General features: G+C 36.8%; 1 protein-coding gene across 1 annotated transcript in view; it reads right to left on the bottom strand.

Annotated features, from left to right (window-relative positions):
• Positions 1-27,126, bottom strand: part of AKAP6 (A-kinase anchoring protein 6) — a 295,063-nt gene that overhangs the window by 29,780 nt on the left and 238,157 nt on the right. The window contains 3 exon segments of the mRNA XM_042791037.1: positions 797-1,012; positions 21,191-21,415; positions 24,873-25,019. Of these exon segments, the coding sequence (XP_042646971.1) occupies positions 797-1,012; positions 21,191-21,415; positions 24,873-25,019 (588 nt within the window).

Genomic DNA, 27,126 nt, shown 5'->3' with positions numbered 1-27,126 from the left:
TCATCAAGGATCTTCAGTATATGCACTATATAGGGTTATCATTGCTGTCAGTATAGTTGCAACATACAGACTTCAGCATTATGATAGTAGCACAAAACATGCTGAGCCAATTCATCCATTACAGTCAATGGTGTTACAGTAGGGATTATTTTGTTCCCCCTATGGTTTTTTGTTTAAAAGTAGATACTGCTTTGTAATATAGTTTTACGCTGTAGAAAACCTGTCTAATTTATGCCACTTAATGGATGGTTTAAGCAGTGTGCTATATTGCCTCTTAGGAATCCTTTCCCTGAGATAAAAGCAAATTAATGCATTTTACTTACATTCAAATAACACAGAATTGTATATTAATGACATACCCATGGCATTCTATGTGAAATACACATCTACTGCCAGGATGCTAATTGAAACCAGCTTTACTTACACAGAAAATACTTTTTCTGAAATATATTTACAATCAATGAAATATGTCTCTTGGCCCAGTTCTGTTAGGTTCTGAGCAACTTGGCATCAAGAGGAGATTGTTTTCATTATTTGACAGGATCAGATATGATGAGATTGAATACCCAGAAAACAGAACGTGTATATTGTGAGTTTATCTTATTAATCAGTTTTGTCCATAGAATACAATGCTTTGTGAAAAACTATGGCTTCACTTGTTGGCAGTAAAGACTAGGAATTGCATCTTCAGTCAGAATAAAACACTCCGAGATGAATGTGTTTGTCTTGCACTGAAAAAGTGTCTCTCATGAAGAATGAAACCACATGAGATCTTTTTAAAGGAAGCATCACTCACCGAGTCTTCTTCCAATTTCTTCTGTAGCCTTGTTTGCCACTGGACAGCTTGCATGACAATGGCTTCCCACCTCCTCTCAAGGTTCACAATTATCAACTGCATGGACTGGTGATCTGCATTTAGGTTGCAGGTCTCCTGGTCATCCAGGAGGTGCTGGCATAATCGCAGCACAGAGGCTACGCCACGACGTCTCTGTTTGACCTCACAGCATAGAGACTGCAGGATAGACAAACAACATATGTCAGTGGGGAATACTTTGCAAATGAAAACATTAACTATTATCTGGTATTTAATGGTGCTCAATCTCTGTTTTACAATAGTTTTTTCAACTCTTCCATAAATTCCATACTTAAGTGTCAAAACTTAGAGTTTTATTTTCAGATAAACAGTCTTAGTCTTAATAGCACAGAAGGAGTAAAGCTACTTTCAATCTTCTTCAAACAAATGCCATACATAGTTAACTGTCTCAATAATGTTGAAAGTTTTATGGTGTAGACTGGTTTATTCTTCCTTTTTTTTCATTCAGCTGGGACACATCTGAAACAAGTTACCCTGACAGTAATCAGCTTCAGAAATTTTTCAGGAAAAAATGGAGGGGGAAATTGTAGTCATGCAATGACAATATATATATTTTTAGAAAAAATAATAGAAATTATGGGTCATATGTACCCTGTCAGAGGAAAAACCTTAAGGAAGGAGAAAACTCAGTGTAAAATTCTTCACAGATGTTTTTTGTTATCATACAATATTTCCTGGGTAGTTCCATATTCAAGTAAATGTAAGCGTACTGTGATAACTGTATCCTTCTTAAAGTTGAGTAATTCACTGCATTTATTTCATCATACTTATTCCAGTGCTACCAAGAATACAGTCTGATGTGAACTGCATGATGGGAGAGAATCGTTAAGCCCTAATATCGCTGATTATCGATGGGAGGCAGGATATGTTGGTTCTATGCAAGAAACCCAAGTAACTATACTGAGAATCTTATTCAATAGCAGTATAAATAATGCATTGTATATGCCAAAACTAAAGAGACATCTACCACCTGGAAGCAGCTAATCACATAGGGTGCTTTGGAGCATGCTCTAATCCACAATCACAATCTACTGTCACTCAACATCAAATCAGGATTTTATTAACTCATAATGTGTTTTAATAATGATATCTATGAAGCTTGGGTACAGAAGGCACAAATGCATCTGAGTATGACTGCTTCAGCCCAGCTCCTGAGACCTTATACTTTTACAGCATTGCATGGTTCAAGTATTCAACTATTATCATAGGCCCGTACTACTCTTGAATTTAAAAGGACTGTGCTCCACACGTGGAAGCTTTCCAGATAATTTAAATTGTAACTTGCCAACATCTGGTTCCCTCTGTGGGATGCTACAGATGAAAGTGCATGACCCTATGAGAAAATCTGAACTATCATCTTTTTTGAAGACAGAGTATTTGACTTAAGTTTCCAGTTAATCATAATAAGCAAACTAAAAAAGCCACTGAATCTCTCAAAGCTGTTCACAAGCATTAACTGATAAAAATCAGGGCCTGTCCTCCCGAATTTTATTAGCAGAACAATAACATTCTATAGAAAGTGAATTCAAGTTCCAGGTTTTCACATCACTTTTCCTTTAAAAATTGGAATTTATACTTAGAAATATTGTACCTCAAAGGAGTATTTTGCTACTGGAAGTATGTGCTTGATCAATAATACTAAGCTGAAAGTCTGAAGCAAAACATTGTTATACACATCTAAAAATATATATCTTTTCTTTGCCTGTGGATAGTGTCCAAGCCATTTTTTTTTTATTCAAAGCCTTCAAGAGAAATTATGATTAAGACCACAAGCATAGCTACTTCCATTGGCACACATGGGCCATTCTAACAGTTAATAGATTGCTTATTAATCAACAAGGGTAAACAAGACAATGCAACCTCATTTAAAGTGGAAGTTTTAATGCCTAAAATTATTTGTGTTCAAAATGTTAATCGTGATAAGGCTTCATTAGAAGACGTCTTAAAATGATTAAGTACATTTCATTGTAAAGTACACTGAGTAGTATATTAGCAGGTGGACATTTCATACAGATGTTCCACTTATTGATATAATGCATTCTATAGCTATTTAAATTACCCTAACTCTGTAATAGCTAGAATTCTATTACTTCTATAATGAGAGAACCCTGTACCTTTAATATTTCTGAATTTTAAATAAGGTGAATGACAAATTCCCAAACCACTATTTATGGCAAAATATGACCAGGAATTTTATTATTCAATTTATACTAGAGCTGCATTTTCACTTACATTTCCTGAACTTGCCCTTATTTCTTTTCCTAGAGTTCATTACTAGCTTCCTTCATAGTTCTTGATGTAACCACTACGTCTGGCACATTTCCTTTGTGTGTTAATTAACATAATGTCACATCAGGAAAAAAACAAACCAAACCAAACCAAAAAATCTACCTAAAGATAAAGGCCGGGTTCTTATTATACATTTTATAACAGCTAAGCAATTCAATTTTATGGAAGTGATGGTAAGATATATACTGATGGCAGACAAATCTATGTAGATCTGTATTAACTTCATGGAAGTCAATACAGCTCAGAATCTGGCCCCATAATATTAACTTACTTTGATCTATCTGATTATGTCATCCCTTATAAATATTGTTCTTTTTTGATACAATACCATATAATATCATGAGGTAAGGAGTATTTAATTCATAAGCCATTATATAGGAGTATATGTAAGGCCTTTACATTGTTATCTGAAAGCAGATCTACAGCATCCAAGTCATTTCTAATTTACATCAATTTTACACCAGCGTAATAACAGTAGTTTTACTGGAGCTATTTCTGATTTACATGGCTGTGACAGTACAATTAGGCCTATGGCACTTTTGTTTCAATTTTATTACATGATATTATGGTTAATATTAAACAGGAGAAGAATGAAGTACTTGTATCTAACAGTGTGTTGAAATAGTTGGCTAGAGCAAAAATACTTTAAAAGTCAGAGAACTTAATCATGTAAAGACATCTTTAAACCCCATATAATAGCACTAGTAATAATGAATTTAAGCAGCACTAGGGCCTGGTATACAGAGTCCCAAAGAGACACGATGATTGCCTGTATCATATGACACGACATCTCACAGTTTTGCATTTCCATCCATGTTCTGCTATTGTTAAAATGGCATGCAATATAGCAATTATAGACACAAAATATGCTTCCAGGACCATGGTTACTTGAATTATTTTCAAGGTACATTCTACACTGTGAATTAACAGTTGTAATTCATGATTAATTTAAAAAAAAAAAAAAATAAAGCTCAGTATCTCTACTGAGGTTTGCGCTTGATGGTCTACAGCTGCTATAGTGAGCCAGTGGCTACTTGACAGTTCAGAAAATTAGGAAATGATCTCACAGCATCACTTAGGCTTGCTTAATCTCCTGGGTGTGTGGAAGATTTGGTGAAGTATAGATTAAGAGATCAGACACTTTTGATAGTGGCTCCTCACACTATCTATGTGTCCATTGAGCTGTGGTAACTAAATACAATCCAAAGCTTTGCAAGTGTGGGAGAAACACATTCACTTAAATCATTTGCAGTGAGACTTAAATTAACGTATTTGATTTCTTTGCTGCAGGCTAAGAGTGTACACAGTAACTGCAGCTGCTGTGTATGAACATGACTTTGTGTCCGAGTCCTTTGCTTCACAACAGATACCCTGATAAAATTGAGGTGTTATTCATTATAATGTTATTACGAGTCACGGTTTCCTGTACTGAGGATTCCTGTCTGTGCTGCAATAATCTTGGAAGATATTTCTTCCTTCTGACTACTCCTATTTTCAGTGCTTTGAAGTTATCAACCGCACAGCTAAAAAGGGCTAGCTGAAACTACTTTCACAGCTTGTTAATACCATGCCTTAAATCATCTGGAAAAGCCCCTGCTGAGTCGAATGACATCAAACACACTTTCCAAGCCATGGGCTAATGGCCCTATCTATGGGGATGGAAGTAGCCATGGTCTGAACAGAAGGTGCTCTGCATAGTTGTGTGACGCCTAAGGGAATGGCATGTGACCAGGAACACGTGTGCAGCTTTAGGCAGTGCCAGAGCATAGGGGAGGCATAGAAAGGTGAGAAGTTGAGGAATATTAGAGCCCCTCAAGCCCCTTTTCCCCCTCCACCCCTCAGCCTTCTTGTATCAGTGTATCAGCACCTGTGCTGTGCCTCACTGCCTACTCTGCACAACTGACAGACATGGATGGAAGTTGTCTTTCTCACACAACATGGTAGATGGGTTGGCCACTGAAGCACTGTTACATCAAGGTTCCTGAGCAGGTATTTAATATTAACCATCTAAAAGTACTAAGGTTCCCAGTGAATTCATTGGGACTACTTGTGCTTAAAAATAGTTTAAAAGTCAGTTTAAGATTAGTTTAGTTCACTTAAATCCACATAATCCACATACAATCACCACATTAAATGTTGAGATACAATTTTTGTAGCATCATTTGTTGCATATTGCTTGGGGAGTTAATTTTTATGCAACCTGAAGTCCTTTTAACCATTTCTGTCTTTCTTGCTTTCACTCTACAAGTAGGAATAATAAAGGTCCATGTAGAGATACACAGCACTTTGAAAACAGATGGAAAATGACAAGTAGTAACTTATGCAGATGGATTTTCTTTGGGCTTTCAGGTTCAGAAGAAATGCCAAGGGCCAAGGTGGACTGAGACAAATGCTGTTTCTAGGCGTATGTTGTGTTTCTGTGTATGGAAAATACTGGGTGTTTTTAGGAAAATGGAAGAAGTCTGACTCTAGATAAATCTGGAGTGACCAGATCTAAGAGGAAGTTACTGTCTAACCTCGGTCTGTTAAAGGCTTACCCTCTCTCCTTGTTACAGGATGTGGGTATGTGACGGAGGGAATGATGCCCTTACGATTGCATCAGTTGTTGCCTGATGGAAGACGAAATTAAGATGGAACTGTTGTTATTTAGTACAACAACCACATCAGAAATTAAAGCAGAATCTGAGAATGGAAACTACCCTTCCGAGTACAACAACCAAACTGCAACTCTTTAAAAAAATGTGGTTTACAGTGTTTTCTGTGAAATGGCACTGCCTGTTGGAATTTCTCTTGTTAGGGTGATACATCTCTGCATTTCAAATTCCATTCTGACAGGACACGTAGTGAAAATTAGAATTTCTGTTTCCAAATGAAAAAGAAAACCAATAATTCCTCAAAAAATATTAGTAAGAAACTAATTCCTCAAAATAAAGAAGCTAAATGACAAAGATAGGAAATGAATGATGACTTGTCATCTTTTAGAAAAATACTGCCAAACTTGCATGCTTTTGCTGATTTCAAGGTTAAAAGAAAATGTCACTTAATACGGGAACTCAACTCAGTTGCATACTGTGGGACTTAATCTATACTGAAGCTAAATATTCTATAAGTATGCAGTGAAGTGCAAAAAACAGCAATTGAAAAATGACATGATTAAATGGCACAACATGCAATCATTTGCTCTCAATTATATCAATGTATCTTCTTCATTTCAAGGAGTCAGGCAGAAATATTGTTTTTTAAATGCCTCTATTAAATTGGGCACCAATAATAAAATAGATGAGAGTCCTAATAAGCTCATTTACGTAACATACATCACACACCACAAAACTATTCTCTCCAAACGGGTTTGTTCATAGATTTGTCTCCCAGTTGTCACCAGTCTTGGCTATATTAAATGATTTTAAAGGCACAAGGCTTGCAGACCATGCAGTGGAAAACCTTTGTACTTAACCCTTGAGAGATCTTTAATGCTAATTATGGAAAAGTATTGATATAATATCTTTGCTGTCACATTTTATTACAATGACAGTCACAACAGAATCTGGGACTGACATTTTAGAAATATCATCTAATTGCAAGTCAGAAATACAGAATGACAGTTTAAAGTAGAATATGACTTCTTTCAAAACAGCGAACTGGTTCTCTTCCTTTAAAAGCCCTACTTTTAATAGCATTACAACCACTAAATTGCTACGCTGATGGTATCTCTCTGTAACCCACTGCTTAGCAAAGTGTTACAATATCTCTCTTACAAGTCTGAGCACTGTTCCCTACATTCCTTGTGAAATGCGTCTGTTTCTATACATATTAAAAATGGCAATGAACTAATAGGAAAAAATACTTGATTTTTTCACTGGCTTCAAGAATCTACACAGGCACTTATGTTCTACGTATAATCAAGTGCTTATATGAATTAATTAGTTTCACTAGCATTAAAAAATTACATGGGAATTTGCATTTATTTGCAGCCAATACTGCAAATAAATTTATTAATTAGGTAAATATTTTAAATATTTTTTTAAAATAGCATTCTAAAAGTACACATGTTCTTTCTTATTTTTCTCTAGAGGTACAATATATGCATTAAAACCAGTAACAATCCAGAATAGATGCTTCTGGGCTCATTCTATAAAAGCTGCTATTATCTCTGTATAACATTCTTTAATTTCTTTGCTCTATTCCTTATGCTTATTTAAGTACTTCAAAATATTTGTTTGTAAGAATATAGTTCAATGGTCTGTTATTTAGCTCATATTCCCATGTAACTAGCAATATGTAATATACTTCTCTTCATAAATTAAAAACACTATTAAAATTCCAGACATATAAAACAATATGAAGATTAAGTTACTATAAAAGAAACTATAATAGCTTACAGATTGCTTGTATCATTACTAAAGCACTGGTATCTATTACAGTGTCTCCCTGGAATAAAGAATGCACTTTTGGCAATAATCTGTTAAAAAAGTGCCCATTATTGTTAAGATGCTCCTATCTTAGCTCTAAACTAGTGTGCAATTACAGGAAGGTAACTTTTAAAAATAAAATAGTGTTGGATATAAATGCATCTTCCTTACTGAAATACAACATAGCTTTTCCAGGCCTTATTTTTCTTGTGTTTCACACAGGGGATTAATTAGATTAATTTTCACACTGAAATGTTTTAGAGCTATTTATTGCACACTGCAAAGTTGGGGTTAACTTGGATCCGGAGGATAAGCCAAGTCATTCAGACAGAGGAGACAGACATGATGGCAGGAGGATCCATTTTTCTAGTCTGGCACTGTTTGTGTTTATAAATGCCTTTGGTTCGTGCCCTCTTTTCATTCAATTTGAGAAGTTCTCTTTCCAGTGAAAAAGATCCAAAGGAGAAATATTGAAAGAAGTGGCACAATTTGCTAGGCTTTATTTTTTGCCCCCAGAAAATGCTAAAATAAAAGTCAGGAAAGCATCAGACAGATAGTATAAATATCAGTTCTATGGTTAGCTTTTGTAATGAATCCTGAAGCACACTAGCCCAAAATTAATTTGCCTGTAGCGGACATTACAAACTTGAAATTTTTGCTAGATCACCACACTGGGCAGAGTTTCAAGCGAATGTGTGTTGAAATTCAGCAGATTAAATCAATTAAGGTACAGGTGGAAACTTTACAAAATCAAGTAAGGTATAAATTAGGCTCAACTTTACTTCCAGTTGCTGGAATTCACTTAGAATTACAGCTTAAAAGAAATTGAAATGTTTCTCAACATACATCACACATTAGATGCCAAGAAACCCTCTCCAACCACCTAAAAACTTTAGGTATAAGAATTTCAGCCATCTTTAATGAACAGTTAAAACTTTGTATCCTTCCTCAGAGCTATACAGGATGCTTTAAAGAAAAGACTTCCTTGCATGGGTGTACATCGATACCTGTAACCCTCAGGCTGAGGTTCAGATGTTAATATTGTACTTACTCCCTTTCTTAATCTAGTTCCCCAACAGATGGTAAACATGCATTTTTTGCTTTCCCTGTGCAATGGGCCTGGTATATTCCAAAAAGTAGTGAGAGTTTACCCTATTCTGAATCCCAGGCAAAACACATCCTGCAGTGTATCAGTGTTATCTTTTTATGGGAAATCAGCAAATATAAAATAAATTAGACTAGTCTTTTGGAGACTTCAGGACAGGCGGGGTGATAGGAAAGGGAAAATAAAGACATATAATGAGTAAGGAAAAAGAGATTTCCTTTGGATTTTTTGTTGTGTCAGTGAAGCAAATTTAGCCTGGATTCAAAAATGTACAACTTGAGCTGTTCTGGGGTAAACAGACAAAAATATATTATGATGCTTTCATGTGTATCTGTATATGCACAAGGACAACAAACTGGCTTTTCTAGAAATGGTGTTCCTCGTCTTATTTCAAAAAAGCAACACATCCTCAGAATGGATATGTCATTAATACATAAAAACATTCTGTTAATTCTTTTGCCATACCTGAATCATAACTATACATACAGACACATGTTTTGGTTTCAGCTCATGGTAAAACTAAAAGTCCCCAACAAGAGAAGTTACTTGCAGCAGAATCAACCAGAGCCAGGCAGCACTGTGATGAGGTAGGTTCATTCATATCTGAAGTGGGCTAGCTTGCCTCAGTATCTTACTTGCATAGATAAGTTTTACACAAGTATTCACATAAATATGCTATATTTTAAATTAACATTAACTTGCCTCTTGTACAAGTTAAGCAGACATGGCTTTGACATGCACATTTTAGTCCCAAAGCCTATGAGAAGGCTAGAATTAGAGGTCAGGACAGAAGCAGGTGATGTGGTCAAGGTGAACTGTAAATGGCACTCCAAAAGCCAAGGGATGACAACAGCCAAATGTCTGGATGAGGTGACTGTATGATGGTCTTGGAGGCTCAGCATTACTCTCATTACTGCACCTTCAACTGCTGTTCTTCCATTGCCTGGACAACAGGACTGGGGTAAGAAGACTAGGTAGGATGAAAGTAAAGAGGGCACAAAACAGGCTTTCTTTCTTTCACTAAAGTTTAGACTAGAGGACATAACAAGGTTTCTCTTACTGTGCCCAAAACATGAGCATCACTGTGATAAAGGGAAAGGTGGTGTGCTACAAATGACACTACATCATCAGCCATTGGTGAAATGCACAAAAAATCCATCAGATTAGAGGCCAGGCCTTCAGTTTTATTCTGAGGTGAAGAAATGCAGCATTTTCCTAACAGACCAGTAAGGCAATCATCCAGCAAAGGGCAGGAATCCACATACATCTTTTTCTTTTTCCATGGATTTTATGCAGCAAGCATAATCTAACCCACTCTGCTGTCTCTAGTAATATGTTGCCAGACTGCAAATCCCATTCCTGACTGACATCTCATACTTGTTACACATAATATACCTGATAAGGATTGCAATAACACTTCGGAATGTATACTGAAGGCCTGTTCTTTTTATACTCATATTCTTACTCATACTGAATTACACTTTATCCTGCAAATAATTCTACTAAAATCAATGGGTTTCCTGGCAGTATGAAATTATTTTTAGTGTAAGTAAATGTACTAATACAGTCTATAATACTATTCACTATTGGGACTATGATCTATTAACTTACATGCAAAGACAAAACTTGGGAAACCTGTCCAGTACTGAAACCAAAATTAGGCGATAGTCTACTAGGTCAATGATCCACCAATTAAAGAAAAACCTCATTAGTAGGATTTAATGGTTCCAGAGAACACTATTCAATCAATAATCCACTAATATCAGAGAGATTTGCACCTGAAAATGCAATCCTATGGCTCCAAAGGGGCAATTATAGACAATCAAATAAATCATATAATCACATGCAGTAGTGCAACGTGGACCTTAATGGAGACAGTACAGTGAATTTTTGTTCTCTCTTTTATATTTCCAGTCCACACTGTATTTTTTATTTCTATATGTTATCACTAACAAAGGAAATAAAGCTTAGAGGCTAACCAGAGTACCAACCCTCACTGTAAATTAGTGCAAGTCAGTCTTGGCTTATTTTTAGGTGAAATATTTCCTTCTCTTTTTCTTTTGTCATCTTTTGCTTTCTTCACCATTTCCTTTTCCTTTTCCAGGCTGATAGTAACAGAAGAGAAAGATTCTGGTTTTGCAGTAAATAGATCTTCAAGGCAACAGTAGGACAATAAGCAGTCACATTTTCAAGGACTCATTTGGGTGGGTCAAAAGAAGAAAATCAATTATATCTTCAATAATGACAAGAATAAGTGATGGAAGTGAAAATGTTCCCTCAAAAGAAGCCAAGTCAGCTATTTTCACTTCTACACATCTCACTCTTCAAGAGGCCATGACTGAGAGAGGAAATACAGCCCAAAGTCTGCAGAAGTCATTGATGCAAAAGGTTTGGGAAAGGAACTCTTGGTCAGTTTGTCACTATGAAATTGCAAGTTTTACTTTGTAATGGACAGTTTGCGGCAGATTTCTTTGTAAGTCAGGGCATCTTCTGTGTCAGTCATCTTGAACAAGACCTAAAGTCTTACAAGCCTACTCATGACATGAGAATTAAATACAGACCATCCCAGTACAGTAAGAAAGACAGGAACAAGAGCCCCATTTCCTTCTTCTCACCAGCTCCAGTTAACAAGAAGGTACTGGTTCAAATAAGCACCCTATTGCACATTCAGGAGGGATGAGAGAGAAATTCGGGCTCAACTTTTCTGGAAAAGAAATAAGCCTGTAGTTAGTGTGGGAGAACCTTACAGATATTAGCAGTAAATCTTTCTGAGCTGGGATTGCAGTTGCCTCAACATCTTCAAGTCCCTCAAGTCTTAAAGACATTCCTGATGATTCCTTGAGTGGGATTCATTTGAGCTAACAGAGGACTTGATGCCTGAGCTAGTCATTTAGAAGCAGGTATTCTGAGGTACAGTACCTCTTCTCTGTAGCCAGATGCCTAAAACAGGACAGATTAATTGCATCCCAAAACTGCTTCCCCCCCCAGTTGCTATAAAAGAAGCTCAAACCAGATCTCTGCACTGTCAGTATCTAAAGCTAGCCTGTTTTAAAAAAACATCTACCACATGGCTATGCTGTCTGCAGGGTAATTATCTTGGTATACCAGAAATAAGGGGACAGTACATAAAATAGAGCTAGGAAGGAAGCAAAATATGAATTAGTAGACTAAAAATAGCCTCCACCGAAGAATTCAGAGAATTGCTGTTTCTGAGCTCTGCTGAACTCAGGGTTCTTCCTGTTATTAGAGTAAACTCCATCCCACACCCCAGTCTCAGTCCAGAAGCCCACTGCCACTGCTGAATTAGAACTGCATGCAGATACTTCATGATAACTCTGAGGAACCCTGCAGCATGTCAGATCTAACCATCCCTGGTTGCTAGACCTTCTGTGTCCTTTTCTTGTGGGGCAAAACAGTTTTAGACAACCAAGTAGTGTTTATGATTAATTTCAAGATTTTTATTAATTAAAACCTAAGTAACAATTTAAAAAATCTTAGAGAATTCATAGTTCAAGCTTCACAGTCCAAATGGGATGATGGAATGAAAGCTGCTATCTCAGATGGGATATTTAGTCCTAAAGGGAAACTGAAAATTGTGTTAGTGTTGCCTTAAATAAGGAGACCTTATTGAAACACAAACTGAACTTTCTTTCAGTAATATGTATATTAAATCAAAATTTGAGATAAATTTGAGTATATTAAGTATATGAGTATCGCGTGTGTGTATACATAATATTCAGCATTGATATCTGAGTACATGAAAATCAAAATAGCGGTATATAAACAATGTGTTGTATTAGGACCAAAATACCACATTTAGGGCAAAAAATATGTAGAGCTGCTTTACTATAAAGAGGTGGCTTCTCATTTAAGTGGCCTATAGAAGTGCTGCTTTGGGATGGTGGGTCATGTAAATTCAGCCTGAGTTTTCTTCCAACCATTTTAAGTGGCATCAGGCTACATCTGACTTCGGAATCCTACCTGTTTTTCATAAGATTTAACACTGTATGCCTTCCCGTTTGTTAAAATTTAATCCAAACAAAATTTGGATAACCATTTCTTCATCTGTGAAAAGACTCAGGGCTCCGAAGTCACACTCTTTTTGAGAAATTTATTGAAATTATTACAACTTTTTTTGTTTGTTTATCATCTTAGAGGTATAAAAAGGATTAAATCCTGCTTGACTTCTTTTGGACTTCCTATTGGAAAGTGTTTTGCATACTTTTGTTACATGAATATTGAATTTCTGTAATTCTTTGATTGCAGCTCTGCCAGGAACTTCATTCCAAAAATTGTAAAGGATCCAAAATGCAGTAGTGAAAGTGATTCCTGGCACCTGTAGGAACACCCAGCACTTTTCTTCAATCTGTGAGTCTCCAAACCTTTACTCAAAGTTAATACTTTTCTTCAAATTCAGTTTGGCCGTAATCTTATATGACCCCAAACTCACTTGTGTTTTATTTGATAGAATTATGTTTGACTGAATTGTTTGTAAATTGTGCAGTTCTAACTCTTCTGCAAACTTTTAAGTTAAAATGAAAAGCATCATAAGAAGTACTGATTAACTGATTGGTTATTAATTACCAATGAATTGTTTAGTCAGAAAGTTCAGTTGCTTTAGGCATTGGTGAAATAAGAGATGGTGCTGAGAAATACTTTTTTTAAAAAATTACATGGCATTTTTTTAAATGACCTGGTATGCTCAGTCACAAATTTAGTGGAAGATGAAAACACACTTCTGAGTAAGTCTAGTCATTAGAAATAGTTACAAGCATCAGATAATTTACATTGTCTACAGGGCAAACAGAAATTGCTACAAATATTACTAGCTATGGAATTCAATAGACCATTGACTTTTAGCAATATGAAGTAAGAAAACATTTCCAAGACTACCAAGAGACTACCAAGCCTTGTACAGTCCACTGACTTATCCACTTCTGTTGTTTCATGTGGGCACCAGTGATACAGCCAGGAGCAGTCTGAGGAGCATCCAGAAGGATTACCGAGTCCTGGGAGTGGCGGTGAGGGACTCTGGAGACCACAGGACTTGCTTTGAGATACCTGGTCTACTGGGGGCTCATGGGGTCGATCTGTCAGAGAAGGGGAAGACCCACTTCCGTCATAGGCTTGCCAAGCTGGTGAAGATGGCTTTAAACTAAAGTTGCCAGGGAAGGGGAACCTCAATCCATCCCACTCCTACCAGCTTGATGCCAGTGCCAGCAATAGATGCCCAGATTCTGGAGAGGGATCACGGGTCAGCAGGAGAGCACCTGAAGAGCAGCACAAAGGCATTCTAACTAGTAAGTCAGCTTCATTGGGGGCCCAACTTAAGTGCCTCTATACAAACACACAAACATAGGTAGCATGGGGAATAAACAAGAGGAGTTAAGAAACGTGCACATCTGCAGGCCTACAATTTTTTTGGCATCAGGGAAACATGGTGGGATGACACCTGTGACTGAAGTGCTGAAATGGAAGGATACAAGCTCTTTAGGAAGGACAGGCAGCGGACATGAGGAGGCAGTGTTGCCCTCTATGTCAGTGACCAGCTGGAGTGCACGGAGCTCTGCATGGAGATCGATGAAGAGCTGACTGGGAGTTTATGGGTCAGGATTAAAGGGAGGGCAGGGACAGGACATGTTACAGTAGGGGTCTACTACAGGCCACCCAACTGGGAAGACTGAGCAAATGAAGCCCTCTATAGACAGATAGGAGCAGCCTCATGTTCACAAGCCCTGGTCTTCATGGGGGGCTTCAGCCACCCTGGTATCTGTCAGAGGGACATCACAGCAGGGCATAAGCAACCCAGGAGGTTCTTGGAATACACTGGTGATAACTTCCTTGTCCAAGTGATGGAGAAGTCAATGAGGAGAGGTGCTATGCTGGACCTTGTTTTTATCAACAAGGAGGGCCTGGAGGGGAGTGTGAAGCTCAAGGGCAGCCTTGGCTGCAGTGTCCATGAAATGGTGGAGTTCAAGATCCTTAGGGCAATGAGGAGGGCGCACAGCAAGCTTGCTAAGCCTGGCCTTCAGGAAAATGGACTTGGGCCTCTTCAGGGATCTGCTTGACGGAGAACCATGGGATAAAGCCCTGGAGGGAAGAGGGGCCCAAGAAGGTTGGTTAATATTCAAGTATCACCTCCTCCAAGCTCAGGAGTGATTCATCCCAACAAAGAGGAAGTCAAGTAAAAACAGCAGGAGTCCTGCATGGATGAACAAGGAGCTCCTGGACAACCTCAAACACAAAAAGGAAGTCTACAGAGGGTAGAAGCAAGGACAGGTAGCCTAGGAGGAATACACAGAAATTGTTCAAGCAGTCAGGGATCAGGTTAAGAAGGCCAAGGCCCTGATAGAATTAAATCTGTCCAGGGATGTCAAGGGCAACAAGAAAAGCTTCCATAGGTACGTTGGTGATAAAGGGAAAACTAGGGAACATGTGGGCCCTCTCTGGAAGGAAATGGGAGACCTGGTTACCCGGGATATGGAGAAGGCTGAGGTAATCAACGACTTTTTTGCCTCAGTCTTCACCAACAAGTTCTCTGGCTACACCATCCAAGATGCAAAGGCAGGGCCTGGGAGAATGAACAGCCACTGTATGAGAAGGTCAGGTTCAAGATCATCTAAGGAACCTGAAGGGGCACAAATCCATAGGACTCAATGAGATGCATACGTGGGTCCTGAGGGAGCTGGTAGATGAATTTGCTAAGCCACTATCCATCATATTTGACAAGTCTCGGCAGTCCAAAGAAGTCCCTACTGACTGGAAAAAGGGAAACATAACCTCAATTTTTAAAAAGGGGGAAAGGAAGACCTGGGGAATTATAGGACAGTCAGTCTCACCTCTGTCCCCAGCAAGATCATGGAGCAGATCCTTCTGGCAACTATACTAAGGGACATGGAAACTAAGGTGATTGGTGACAGTCAACATGGCTTCACTAAGGGCAAATCATGGCTGATAAATTTGGTGGCCTTCTACAACAGGGTTACAGCATTGGTGGACAATGGAAGGGCAACTTACGTCATCTATCTGGACTTGTGCAAAGCATCTGACACTGTCCTACACAACACTCTTGTCTCTAAACTGGAGAGACATGGATTTGATGGATGGACCACTCAGTGGATAAGGAATTGGCTGGATGGTCACACTCAAAGAGTTGTGGTCAACAGCTTGATGTCCAAGCGGAGACCAGTGACGAGTGGTGCTCCTCAGGAGTCAGTACAGGGATCAGTGCTGTTTAACATCTTTGTTGGAGACATGGACAGTGGGACTGAGCATACCCTCAGCAATTTTGCTGATGACACCAAGCTTTGTGGTGCAGTCGATACACTGGAGGGAAAGGATGCCATCCAGAAGGACCTTGACAGGCCCATGAAAACCTCATGAAGTTCGGCAAGGCCAAGTGCAAGGTCCTGTACATGGGTTGAGGTGGTCCCAAGCACAAATACAGACTGAACGGAGAGTGGATTGAGAACAGCCCTGTGGAGAAGGATTTGGGACTATTGGTGGATGAAAAACAGACTGAGCCAGCAATGTGTGCTTGCAGCCCAGAAAGCCAATTGTATCCCGAGCTGCATCAAGAGAAGGATGGCCAGCAGGTCAAGGGAGGTGATTCTGCCCCTCTACTTGGCTCTCATGAGACCCCACCCGGGGTCCTGTGTCCAGCTCTGGGCCTCCAAGATAAGAATGACATGAACCTTCTTGAGTGGTTCTAGAGGAAGGTCACAAAGATGATCAAGGGGGTGGATCGTGTTCCCCATGAGGTCAGGCTGAGAGAGTTGGGGTTGTTCACATGGAGAAGAAAAGGCTCTGGGGAAACCTTATAGCAGCCTTCCTGTACTTAAAGGGGGCCTAAAGCAAAGATGGGGAGTGACCCTTTAACAGGGAGTGTAGTGATAGAATGAGGGGTAATGGTTTTAAACTGAAAGAAGGTAGATCTAGATTAGACATAAGGACAAAATTCTTCATTATGAGGGTGGTGAGACACTGGCATAGGTTACCCAGCGAAGCTGTGGCTGCCTGCTTCCTGGCAGTGTTCAAGGCCAGGTTGGACAGGGCTTTGAAGAACCTGGTCTAGTCGAAGATGTCCCTGCCCCTGTGGCAAGGGAATTGGAACTAGATGAACTTTAAGGTCCCTTCTAACACAAACCACTCTATGATTCTAACATTTTTTGGTATGAATAAGAAGTCTGACTTCTTGAATTAATACATTGACTAAAATCAATGAGAACAACAAGCTTTCAGTACTGCTGAAAAACAGGTCTCACTTTTTTTAAAGGCCCAAATACAGATTTAGGAAACGGGTATGACAATATTTATGTAGCATGCTGCTTATTGCTTTAAATAAAATCAGATCAGAAAACTACATGACATTCAACATTATTGTTGCCAGAGAACACCATTTAGCAGAAAACATCTGCTAAAATCCTGTTCTGAACAGGATAATCCTGTTTCCCCTCCAAACTTGGAGGGGAAGTAGAACAGGATCCTTTATGAATCTTGTTATGAAAGCAATAGAAACTTTCCCAGTTCTATGTGATCAACAAAGGATTCTGAGACGGGCAGATACTGAGTCAAGTCTAAGCTTGTTCTTCAGTAGCTGGTCTGTGAGCCAAAGCCATAACAACTACCTTTTGATGCTGATGGGTCATTTCTCTATATTGAACACTTAAAGTCATAAGTTTTACTGGAAGTGACAGAAATATATGACTAATTATTTAGGCTCCCTTGCTGTCTTTTGGAGGGCATTTTGCAGAGAAAACAGCATGCTTTTTGAAATCCCAGAGACATTAAAGCAAATGTCACAGAACACTTCTACTTACAAGCCAACAAGCACACAAATCTCTGGCTAGACCTTACTCAAAAGAAATTTACTAAAACTTTCATGAAAGTATGTTTATTCATTTTATTATTGCTCCTCATTCTTTCCTGTTCCAAATCTCTCCTGACCCACAAAAATGCCATACATCATTAGGTTAGGAAATCAGTTGTGCCAATTATTAGTCTCATGACATCAGGTCTTTCAGCTGCTAGAATTATGTTTACCTGAGAATCCTGTATTTCATTTTAAAAGTATGTTTTTGATTCTGGTCCTCATTGTTTCAGTCAAAAGCTAGAAAACATGAACTCAGGGGACTAAAAAGGCAGAATAGAAATAACAAGGATGAATAAATAAAATAAATGCATGTAGTCATGAGGATCTCAAGAATTTTAAGTAAATCTCCTGATTTTCTTAGTCCAGATTCATGGGTTTTTCACGTTGTAAGAAAAAAACAAGCCAGGAGTAAGACACCCACACTTCCCCCTTTACAGCTGGGCAAAACTTGTGTTCACTCTTTCCCCCTTCTCAACAGAAGCCAGGGTTAGGCTACATTTGGAAGCTCACTTCATGCTGCTGTGGAATGGCCAGCAAGTGTCACTATAGACTGAAACAAAGTTCGTGCCTCTCCTCCATAACTAAATATGAAAATGTTTGAGACAGCCAGGAGCACTGAAAGATGGTGGAATGTGTAACAAAATGGCTCTGCAGACCGGCTGTATTTTGTGTTGCACAGAGATCACTGGGCTGACCAAAGTATGCCACAGTTTCCTCAAAACCAAGAAATACAGGACTTGCAATGACCTTAACTAATAATATTCTAGTAATTCTAATATCTAAATACGCTAATAATAATGGAAAAAAATCAGCCAAACATACTCAGCAGGATTTGAACTTTAAATATAAACAAGAAACAGCAGTAAATGCAAGAAAGCAGTCTATTTTCATCACATATGAAAATGCAATATACTGAGAAGTAGCCTAGAGGAAGGAATGAAGGAAAGAAGGGCTGCCTTTTGGCTAGCACCAAAGATCAGGGTCACTGTAGCTGGGTTCTACCCCAATGCATGCATTGACTCTCTGTGAAAACCTGGAAAAGTCACTTAATTTCCATGCATGTTACTTTCCTCATTTCTAAAAAGGTGATAATAATACCTATCTTAAAGGTTTAGTGGGGCTTAATTCATTAATGTTTGTAGAACATGTAGAGCTCCTTGACTGGATAGTATTATAGAAATCCTAAATGTTATTATTCCACAGCAATATTCCAAAAGAAAAGCAACACAGTAGTATGTTGTTTAATAAAAAGAACACTCAAATTAATATGGCATGATTTTTTATAAAATAAATCAAAGTCAAAATAATTTCCTGCTAGTGAATTTAACAACCCCTCCTCTCACCATTTTTCTTATGTTGGGTCCCAACTGCATGTGAACTATAGATTCAATTAATCCTCCAATTGCAAAATGAAAGGAAAACACCTGAAAAATTAAGTAACTGTTTTTCCTAAGGCATTAGTGTAATTTAAAACATAACATTATGGAATGAAAATCAACAGCATTGTTGAGTTTATTTTATTAAAACTGTTTCTCTGTGTACAGTGGCTATGTGTATAATCCGGATGGTGCAGCACAATAAATTTCCATTAAGAAACAATGATTCACCTACCACAGTGAAAGCAGTAATAAGGTTAAACTCTTAAGTTAAGTGGAAAGTAAGTCAAACTAAACCCCAGCAGGTTTCCTACTAGTGGCATAGCTAATGTTTTTGAAAATGTTCTAAATGTTCTTTCTCAAATATATGTATTATACATTGCAGTATTGTTAATTATATCCATTTTCTCTTTTATACACTTCCCCAGGAGATCAGTGAAGAATAGAAAATTTACTTATAGTGGATTTCAGATTTAATGAGACAAAGATGGTTTAATATATATGACAAAGTGATGCACTCTCACCATATTTGATAGGTAATTATTTTTTATACTCTAATGGCTACCATTTTGAAAATAATTAATGTATTATTTATGTAATTAATAGATAATCAACTGAGTAATGAAATACTCTGGTTACATCATGGTGGGTGGTACTATCCTGTTTAACATCCCTAGAGCTCTTGGCGTGACATCATGTCGTACATATATTGAAAGATTGCATTTGAGAGATTTATGCACATTCCAAATACCTAAGTAACATTTCTATGGCATTTCTATTCATATATATATATATATATATATAAAAGTCTTAGCATTATATATATGTAAATGTATATTTAAAAACAGTTTGTCTGAAGTTAGACTTTTAAATCCATAGTTACGTATTTAAATAAATGCCATAATTTTCCACGGAAACAAAACCATCCAGAATTTCCTATGGAAAACATCGATCTATTGTTGTGAAGTTCTGCAGGTCTACCAACAGTTCTTCATAATCACTAGCTTTGAAGTTTGCTGATAGAACAAACAGAATCAGCATTTTTTCCTCATTAGCAGAAGACAAAAAAAATATTAAAAAAAGAATACAGATGTCATAAGAAAACTTAAAATTTCATTCAAATGGAGATGCTCAGGAACCTGAAAAAATCCTACTACATTGACACAACCTTCTCACTAATCCTCAAGACTGGAAAAGGAAGAGTCAAGGAATGACTAATTGGGAGGACAGTTAATTTTCTGCTGTTGTTTTCTTGAACATTTGTATAAAAAGGTATATATTGAAACGTTTGCAACATGCCTTTTGAGGTGAGTATTAACAAATTGTCCATCACCTTAAGAGTGTTGTTGCCCTGAACACCCTGATATACTAGCATAAGAGAAAAATCTCTTTTACCTCTAAAGCTCAAGGATTATTTGTTATTCCTTTTTTATTCTCTGGTCAAAGATCACTTGCAGCGTAAAGTGACCTGTAATGATGATTCAGGTGAGGGTTTATTTAGAAGTGATAGCTCTGAAGAGAAGAAAATCGCATGGTTCTACCAGGTTTGTTTGCTAACTTAATAGCCCTCTTTCCTAAACAGTCCCACTACTTTTGGGGAATGGAACAAAACATACAACCTCCATTAAGTCAGTTGAAAAACTGAATTCTGGCCTTCAGTTGAAGGACCTTATCCATCTGAATATAGCATTGTGACTACAATTCTTTTCTATCCTTTCCATAAATCTTCAGGCTTGGTCTTAAAATGTGGCCTAGATTAATGCAAATCTCATGGTGTATATGTCTTTTTACACATTCACATCAAACTTTAATGTTTTCTCATTTATGCTAAATTTATATCTCTGTAACTGTGACCTCCAAGAGGCTATTCTTGACTTATATGTGCAAAGAATTAGGCTGTTAAACTGATGGTCACACAACACAATAATTAATTTAACTGATGTAGGGAGTGAAATTCAGAGTGAAGCTTTTCGTGACAAAACTCAGCTTCATAGTGAAGTCCAATGAAAGAATACTATTGCTTTTCCAGTTGTGATATGATTAGCCCCCTAAAGCTCTCTTTTGCAAAAAGTCTAAGGAATAAATATTATTGTAAAGATTCAATAAAATCAACATGAATGAGCACAAAGTACATAAATGAAGGTGAAAATATGAATATATGATTACATATGTACATGCATTGCATTATGTTATGTATAAGATAAATATTTTATCCTACCATAAGGAGGAGTCTCTCTATGAAAACTATGATTGTTTTTTTATTACCTTAAAATATTGCAGTTGTTTCTCAGCATTCATTGTTCCTTCATTTTCTTGTCTCAGACAGGAATTGAAGATGAAAAGCTCTGTATCTCTCAGCCACCCTTTCAGCTCTTTGATCCTGACCTCCAGCTGCCTTACCAGGCTGCCGCTTTCAGGCGAGAGCAGGTCACGTGGACCTAACCCACTGTGCCCTACCATTGTGTCTTGGATCTTCTCTCCTAGGGTTTTCTAATGCATCAGATAAAGAAAACATAGGTTAGTCTTATGTACCAAAACATATACAAGTTAACATGCAACAAGAAGCATCTGTTAGATGACTAGAGATGTGGCGTTTTTAAATAATTACTACTGATATCAATCAATTTCATTTTTTGTTTCCTTGTTTCAATCAATTTCATTTTTTGTATCCTTGTTTCTCACTTATAGTGTTCTCTCTGGGTCACTGACTTCGCTGGAAGCATGATAAATCAATGTTTATTAAGAGCAACTATGGACAAAGGAAACAAAATGGTACATAACTTTTTAAAGTAGTTACTCTACAGCATTTATCCACGGCTTTAGACACTTGTAACCATGAGAGTTACTGGTTTCTAGGCTGCAACGGAAAATATGACAAGCAAACTCTTCACCAAACTCTTATCCAAGGTACCATCTAAATTTTGGGGGAAACACTGAAATACTGAAATATTTTTTGAGGTAGGAACTGTCAGGTCACAGTTTACAAACTTGTAGCCCTGAGGTTGTATACCGGAGCAGGTAGGTCACAAAACAGCTGGTTTGCTTTTAAAAGTGGATGAATTCATTCAGACACCAATAAGCCAGAAATTGCAAAGCCGCAATGTTCCTGAACATCAGGCCAATTATTTAGGCAACTAAATTCGGATTTAAGTTCTCCATGTTAAGCATCCACTTTAAAAATAATGAACCAGAATAAACATTCACCTCTGATCACTAATGAAACTAATTTACTACAGCTTTTCAAAGTTGTATTTCTAATAAAAGAACCACTGAATAACATTTTGATAGTGGACGCTGTGAGCATAATGAATATTCTGAAGAGGCCAGGGATAGAAAGTTACCTTCCTTTTCAGTATTTTGAAAGGCAATCCTTTAACATCACAAGGGAGATATGCTGTTGCCTGCTTCTTCTATGCCAAGCAGTATTTTATCTGACCTATAAGAGGCTGTCAGGCTAACACTTATAATAAGCACCAGATCTGTGTTACCGATTGTAGAATATTGAATATACACTGACAATCACATCCAATAACCTTTTAAACTGATAATTAGCAGTGGTTAATTGTTATAATATGAAGATACGGTTTTAGGTGACCCAGTATGGCTGTTTGTTGAAAATACATGCTTTAGAAAGTTACTGGAATATAATTTATAACAATGAATTTATCTTCCAAAAATAAGCTTTAAAACACAAATAAAATTAGGCCAACAGATATTAATCTACTATGTGTCATTCTGTAAATAACATCTTTAGGAGATCATAACTGAAAAACATGCTTTCTTGGCAACACCCTTCTATTTTCATGGTGCAAATATTGATAATTTGAAGACCCTCAGTGGAATCCAGCACTAGCTATTGTTTTTATGCTGTAACAAAAGTAGCAGCAGGAGGTGAAATCAATGCCCTTGGAGGGTAGGGTCACAAAAAAGAATTTATAGCCACTTTTTTGTTCTGGAACAGTTTGCAATCATAAATTCTTCATAAACAGAATACTTCAGAGAATGGTCCGTCTTCATAAATATACGACAGAGGACATCAATTTCATTTAATTCACAATTTGTGTCAGCACAGCAGATGCCAATGCCCGCCTTGATAGGGTTGTTTAATATGCAATTGAGACAGAGTAATATTCAGCACAGGGGACAAAATTTCACAGATTAAACTGTACGCACCACTGACATTTCATTCTAATGTATTTCCATTCCACACTGTTCACCTTAGATGAAAGTAATATTAAAAACCATATCCCTCTATTTTACCATTGTTAGAAGTTAAAATCCTTGTCTTTAATTTTTTTCATGCCAATTAAAACGTAATCATGCCAATTAAAACAGTATGCCTAGTGCCGTTAGTTTCTGCAGAGGTTTTTATTAAATTAAACAAAACTCTATCAAACTCTGCTTATTATTCATGAAATTGCATTTAGCAGGAAAACTGTAATAGTTATATTTTATTTTTCTGTAAATGCTGAAATTAATGGCAAAACTTAATTCAGAGGTATATTTTGATTTTAACATACTGAGAATTGGAGGGCTTCAATTTTTTTTTAGTGACTGAGTTTTTCTAGATTTTTAGAATTATGATCATGATCAGTTACTTATCTCATAGTTTTATATCCTACCAGCTCTAATCTGTGCCATTGAATTAATCTGATTAAATATATTGAAAGTCATAAATGTAAGGTTTACAACTGAAATTATTTTAAAAATACAAGTTGTCACGATCAGATTAAAAGAACAGGCTAGTAAGTCCCATTTTTATCAGTAAATTTGTTAATGTTCAAATAGTTTTAAAATGCTTGTGGTGATGCTGCAAATTTAAAAGTAATAAACTCACTGGTCATAAGGCAACTTCTAGCATTTTCTGACAATTTGCACATTTAGAGAATCAAGCGATTAGAAACAACTGTGCTGAACTAAAACTGTGCCTCTGTAAAATGACTATTGCATTACCAAATAAGCTAAAGTGACACAAGTCAGTATTTAAAATGCTGTTGGCAGGCTGCATGTATAGCTTCCTCGTAATATATTAGAAATGTTTTTTAAACTAAGATAATAGCATGCAAAATTATGCAATGTAACTGTATTGCTAATATCACACATCTATAATTAATCATTTAAAGTAATTTATAAATTTATCTTACCCTTGATTTGAAGTGAAGGCAATTAAGGAGAGAAGTGGATGGAAAAATATATAGTTTGACCTCTCTCTCTCTCTCAGCTGTTTTACAACAATAGGACAATAGTGTCTCCTGCACGGTGCCATCACTGGTCTCTGGGTAACAGAATCACTATATTGCTTTTTTTGCCAGATTCTTGTATCTCACTCTTTGGCTGAGACCCAGCCCATCATAGCGTGAAATGAATTACATGAAACTTTTTTGGCTTTTGTCAAAAGTGAGCTGAATACAGCAGCATGAAACATATCCTGGCTGTATTCTTAGCTTCAGGTATTCAGATTTGTACTGAATCTGCATATTTGTTTTTGAGCCATCAGTGTGACCTGAAATATGCAGTGACAACCCCACTTTTCATCTTAAGGGTATAGTAAATAGTTAAACAGTAGATGTCTCTAACATGTACCTTCAGAATAAATTCTATTAACATTCACTCAAGCATGACAGTCAGTGTATATCAGATATACTGCATTATAGTTGACTTGGTGCATACCCGTAATACATGGCATATTTTACTTACATTTTTTATGTATTAAAGAACTAAAATTATTAAAGTCAGACAGGAGACAAGCATGGAATAAAAAAAAAAAGTCAACAGAAGAGGAAAATACTATGGAGTTTTTATAATAGCATGAGTAGCTTGTTTGAAATGTACGTGGTGAATAGAAAGAGAGAGATATTGTGCCTCAAATTAGAAATCAGAGAGACAGCGTACTTCAACACACAAAAATGTACACATAACCCACAAACAGTAATAAAAATGCAAATACCCCAAGCAGTTCCCATTTTTCATTAATTGAATCCACTTTTTCAAGGAGATCATTTGGTAGTAAAACACCACTTTTCTTCAGAGCTTCAACCTTACTAAGCAGTTCCATCTTTTTTGGGTGCCTGATTGACATTTCTACGTTGTATCTCTAAAATGATAAGAAATAGATAATATTAGCTACTGTAAAGAATTTTCTCTATACAAATTTAAACTTTAATTCTATGTACCCAGTTATGATCATGCTCACTATGCCTTTTTAAATTTTTTTGTTTTTTTTTAGCACACAATCTTCTCATGACATGTCATAAGAGATTTAGGAACCAAGCATGTAGCCTTCTGAGTGATGTATCTATGCAGGCAGTTAGCAATTGATTACATATAGTAATATTCACTCACTCACAATATTCACCTGTACAGTAATATTCACTAACACTCTCTCATCTGGAGCTTGATCTGCCTTTGTCTCATTCAAGTCAGTGGTATCTTATTTTATGAACATGCTACTTCAGCAAGTAACACTGAGGATCTCCATTGAAAAACAGAACAAAACAAAACAAGGAAATAATTTCATAATTATGTTTCCCATACAGTTTATTTGTTTTCTTTTTCGTTGTGGATTCTGTCTTGTACACGGGCCTGAAATGCTAATACACGTGAAAATGTGATAGTTTCACCTTAGAAAAACATTTAGACATAACTGCATTACAACACAATACCAGTAACTTGATTTTTATTGCATCAACCAACAGGAGCAGTGAAATGTCACACAAATGAGAGCAGCCACAATGCTCAAACAGTCCAATAGCTTCTTCAAGCTGAAACTACCTTTTATTTCCTGCACTGTTATTTACTGTTTGTTTTTTGTTTTTTTTTTTTTTTTTTTAAAAAAAAAAAGGACAGAGAAAACAGGAATAAAAACAGAAGCTTCTTTCAAAACTACTTTAATATGACTTTCTAAATACTTTAACCGTATATTACTCTTATACTCTATAAAAATGTATTCTAATCTACAGACACATTGGCAAATAAATATCTTTAAAACCTATATTCTCTGAATACCTGAATTAAGTATTAAATATAATAGTTACTATAGTGATTAACTATGTTTTAGTAGCTTCTACAGTAAATCAAAAAATAAAATTTAACACACAGGCATCCACTCATATACATAACCTACATATAGTTAAGCTAATTCCCTCTCCCTCTTATGTATAAAAGTGTCATAGAACTTCTGATAGAAATGAACCTTTTACTGAAAGAGAAGAGTTCATCACATATTCTTACAAAGGTGTTTACAAGACATACATAAATTATGCATAGCTATTAGCAAATTGCATCCTAATCATTAAGCTTTCTTTGCTTTAAATTCAGCCAAGAAAACTGCTATAGCAGCTCTTACTGAAAATGTTAATAACTGGGCTAAGTATAAAAAATTAAACTAGAATAAGGAATGTTTAAAACATGGGTGCCTTTGCCAGATCCAAGAACATGCTCTGTAGGAAAACAAAGCAAAAATACAATTGGAGACAGCTTAAATAAAATAATAAAGGTGTGAAATCACTGTTTCAGCTAACAGGTCCTCAGCATTTCCATGCATATGTTTGCATATTGTTAGTTTCATATTTTAATCTCTCATTTACACAACACATGCACATCATTTGTATTATGTAAACTTCAGCAAATATTAGTCATTTGTGGATCATAGAGCAAATGTTTTAAATGAGGTGATTTAAACCATTTCTCATTATTAATGAACACTGATCAGGTGTCTGCGTATCCAAAATTACATGAATATGCATGGTAAAAAACAAGGAATTGTTTATAAAGAACTTGCCTTTTGATACTTGGTGTACTGTGGCTAAGGTTTTCAAAGTGTACAACAGTAGGTATCAACCAGGTTTGGCACTAGGGAACTGGGTCTGCCAAGAGGCGACACCATTTTATTGGACTAAAACGTTCAACAAGTATGCTTCTTGGTACTGCATTATTGCCTTTTCAGCTAGAATGGTTACTGGAGGAGATTACAATCTTCTTTATGTAATCTGATTTCTATTTAAAGATGATATAGCTGAAAAGGATTTGCATAATTATTTCCATAAGTACATGTAATATCAAGGGGAATCCAGAGTCCAATTTGCTAGGCACTGAAATCCAGTTCGTGTGACTCCCTTTCTTTTGTCAACTGAATTAATAGACTGAGGGAGTCCTCTAGCTGTGTGACACTGGTGCAGGCACAGCCAGTTAACACTCATCAC

This window comes from Tyto alba, unplaced genomic scaffold, assembly GCF_018691265.1.
Source record: "Tyto alba isolate M040663 unplaced genomic scaffold, T.alba_DEE_v4.0 Super-Scaffold_18, whole genome shotgun sequence".
In the NCBI taxonomy this organism is placed as follows: Eukaryota; Metazoa; Chordata; class Aves; order Strigiformes; family Tytonidae; genus Tyto; species Tyto alba.
The sequence above is the reverse complement of the archived record's forward strand: the minus strand, read 5'-3'. Positions and strand labels throughout refer to the sequence as shown.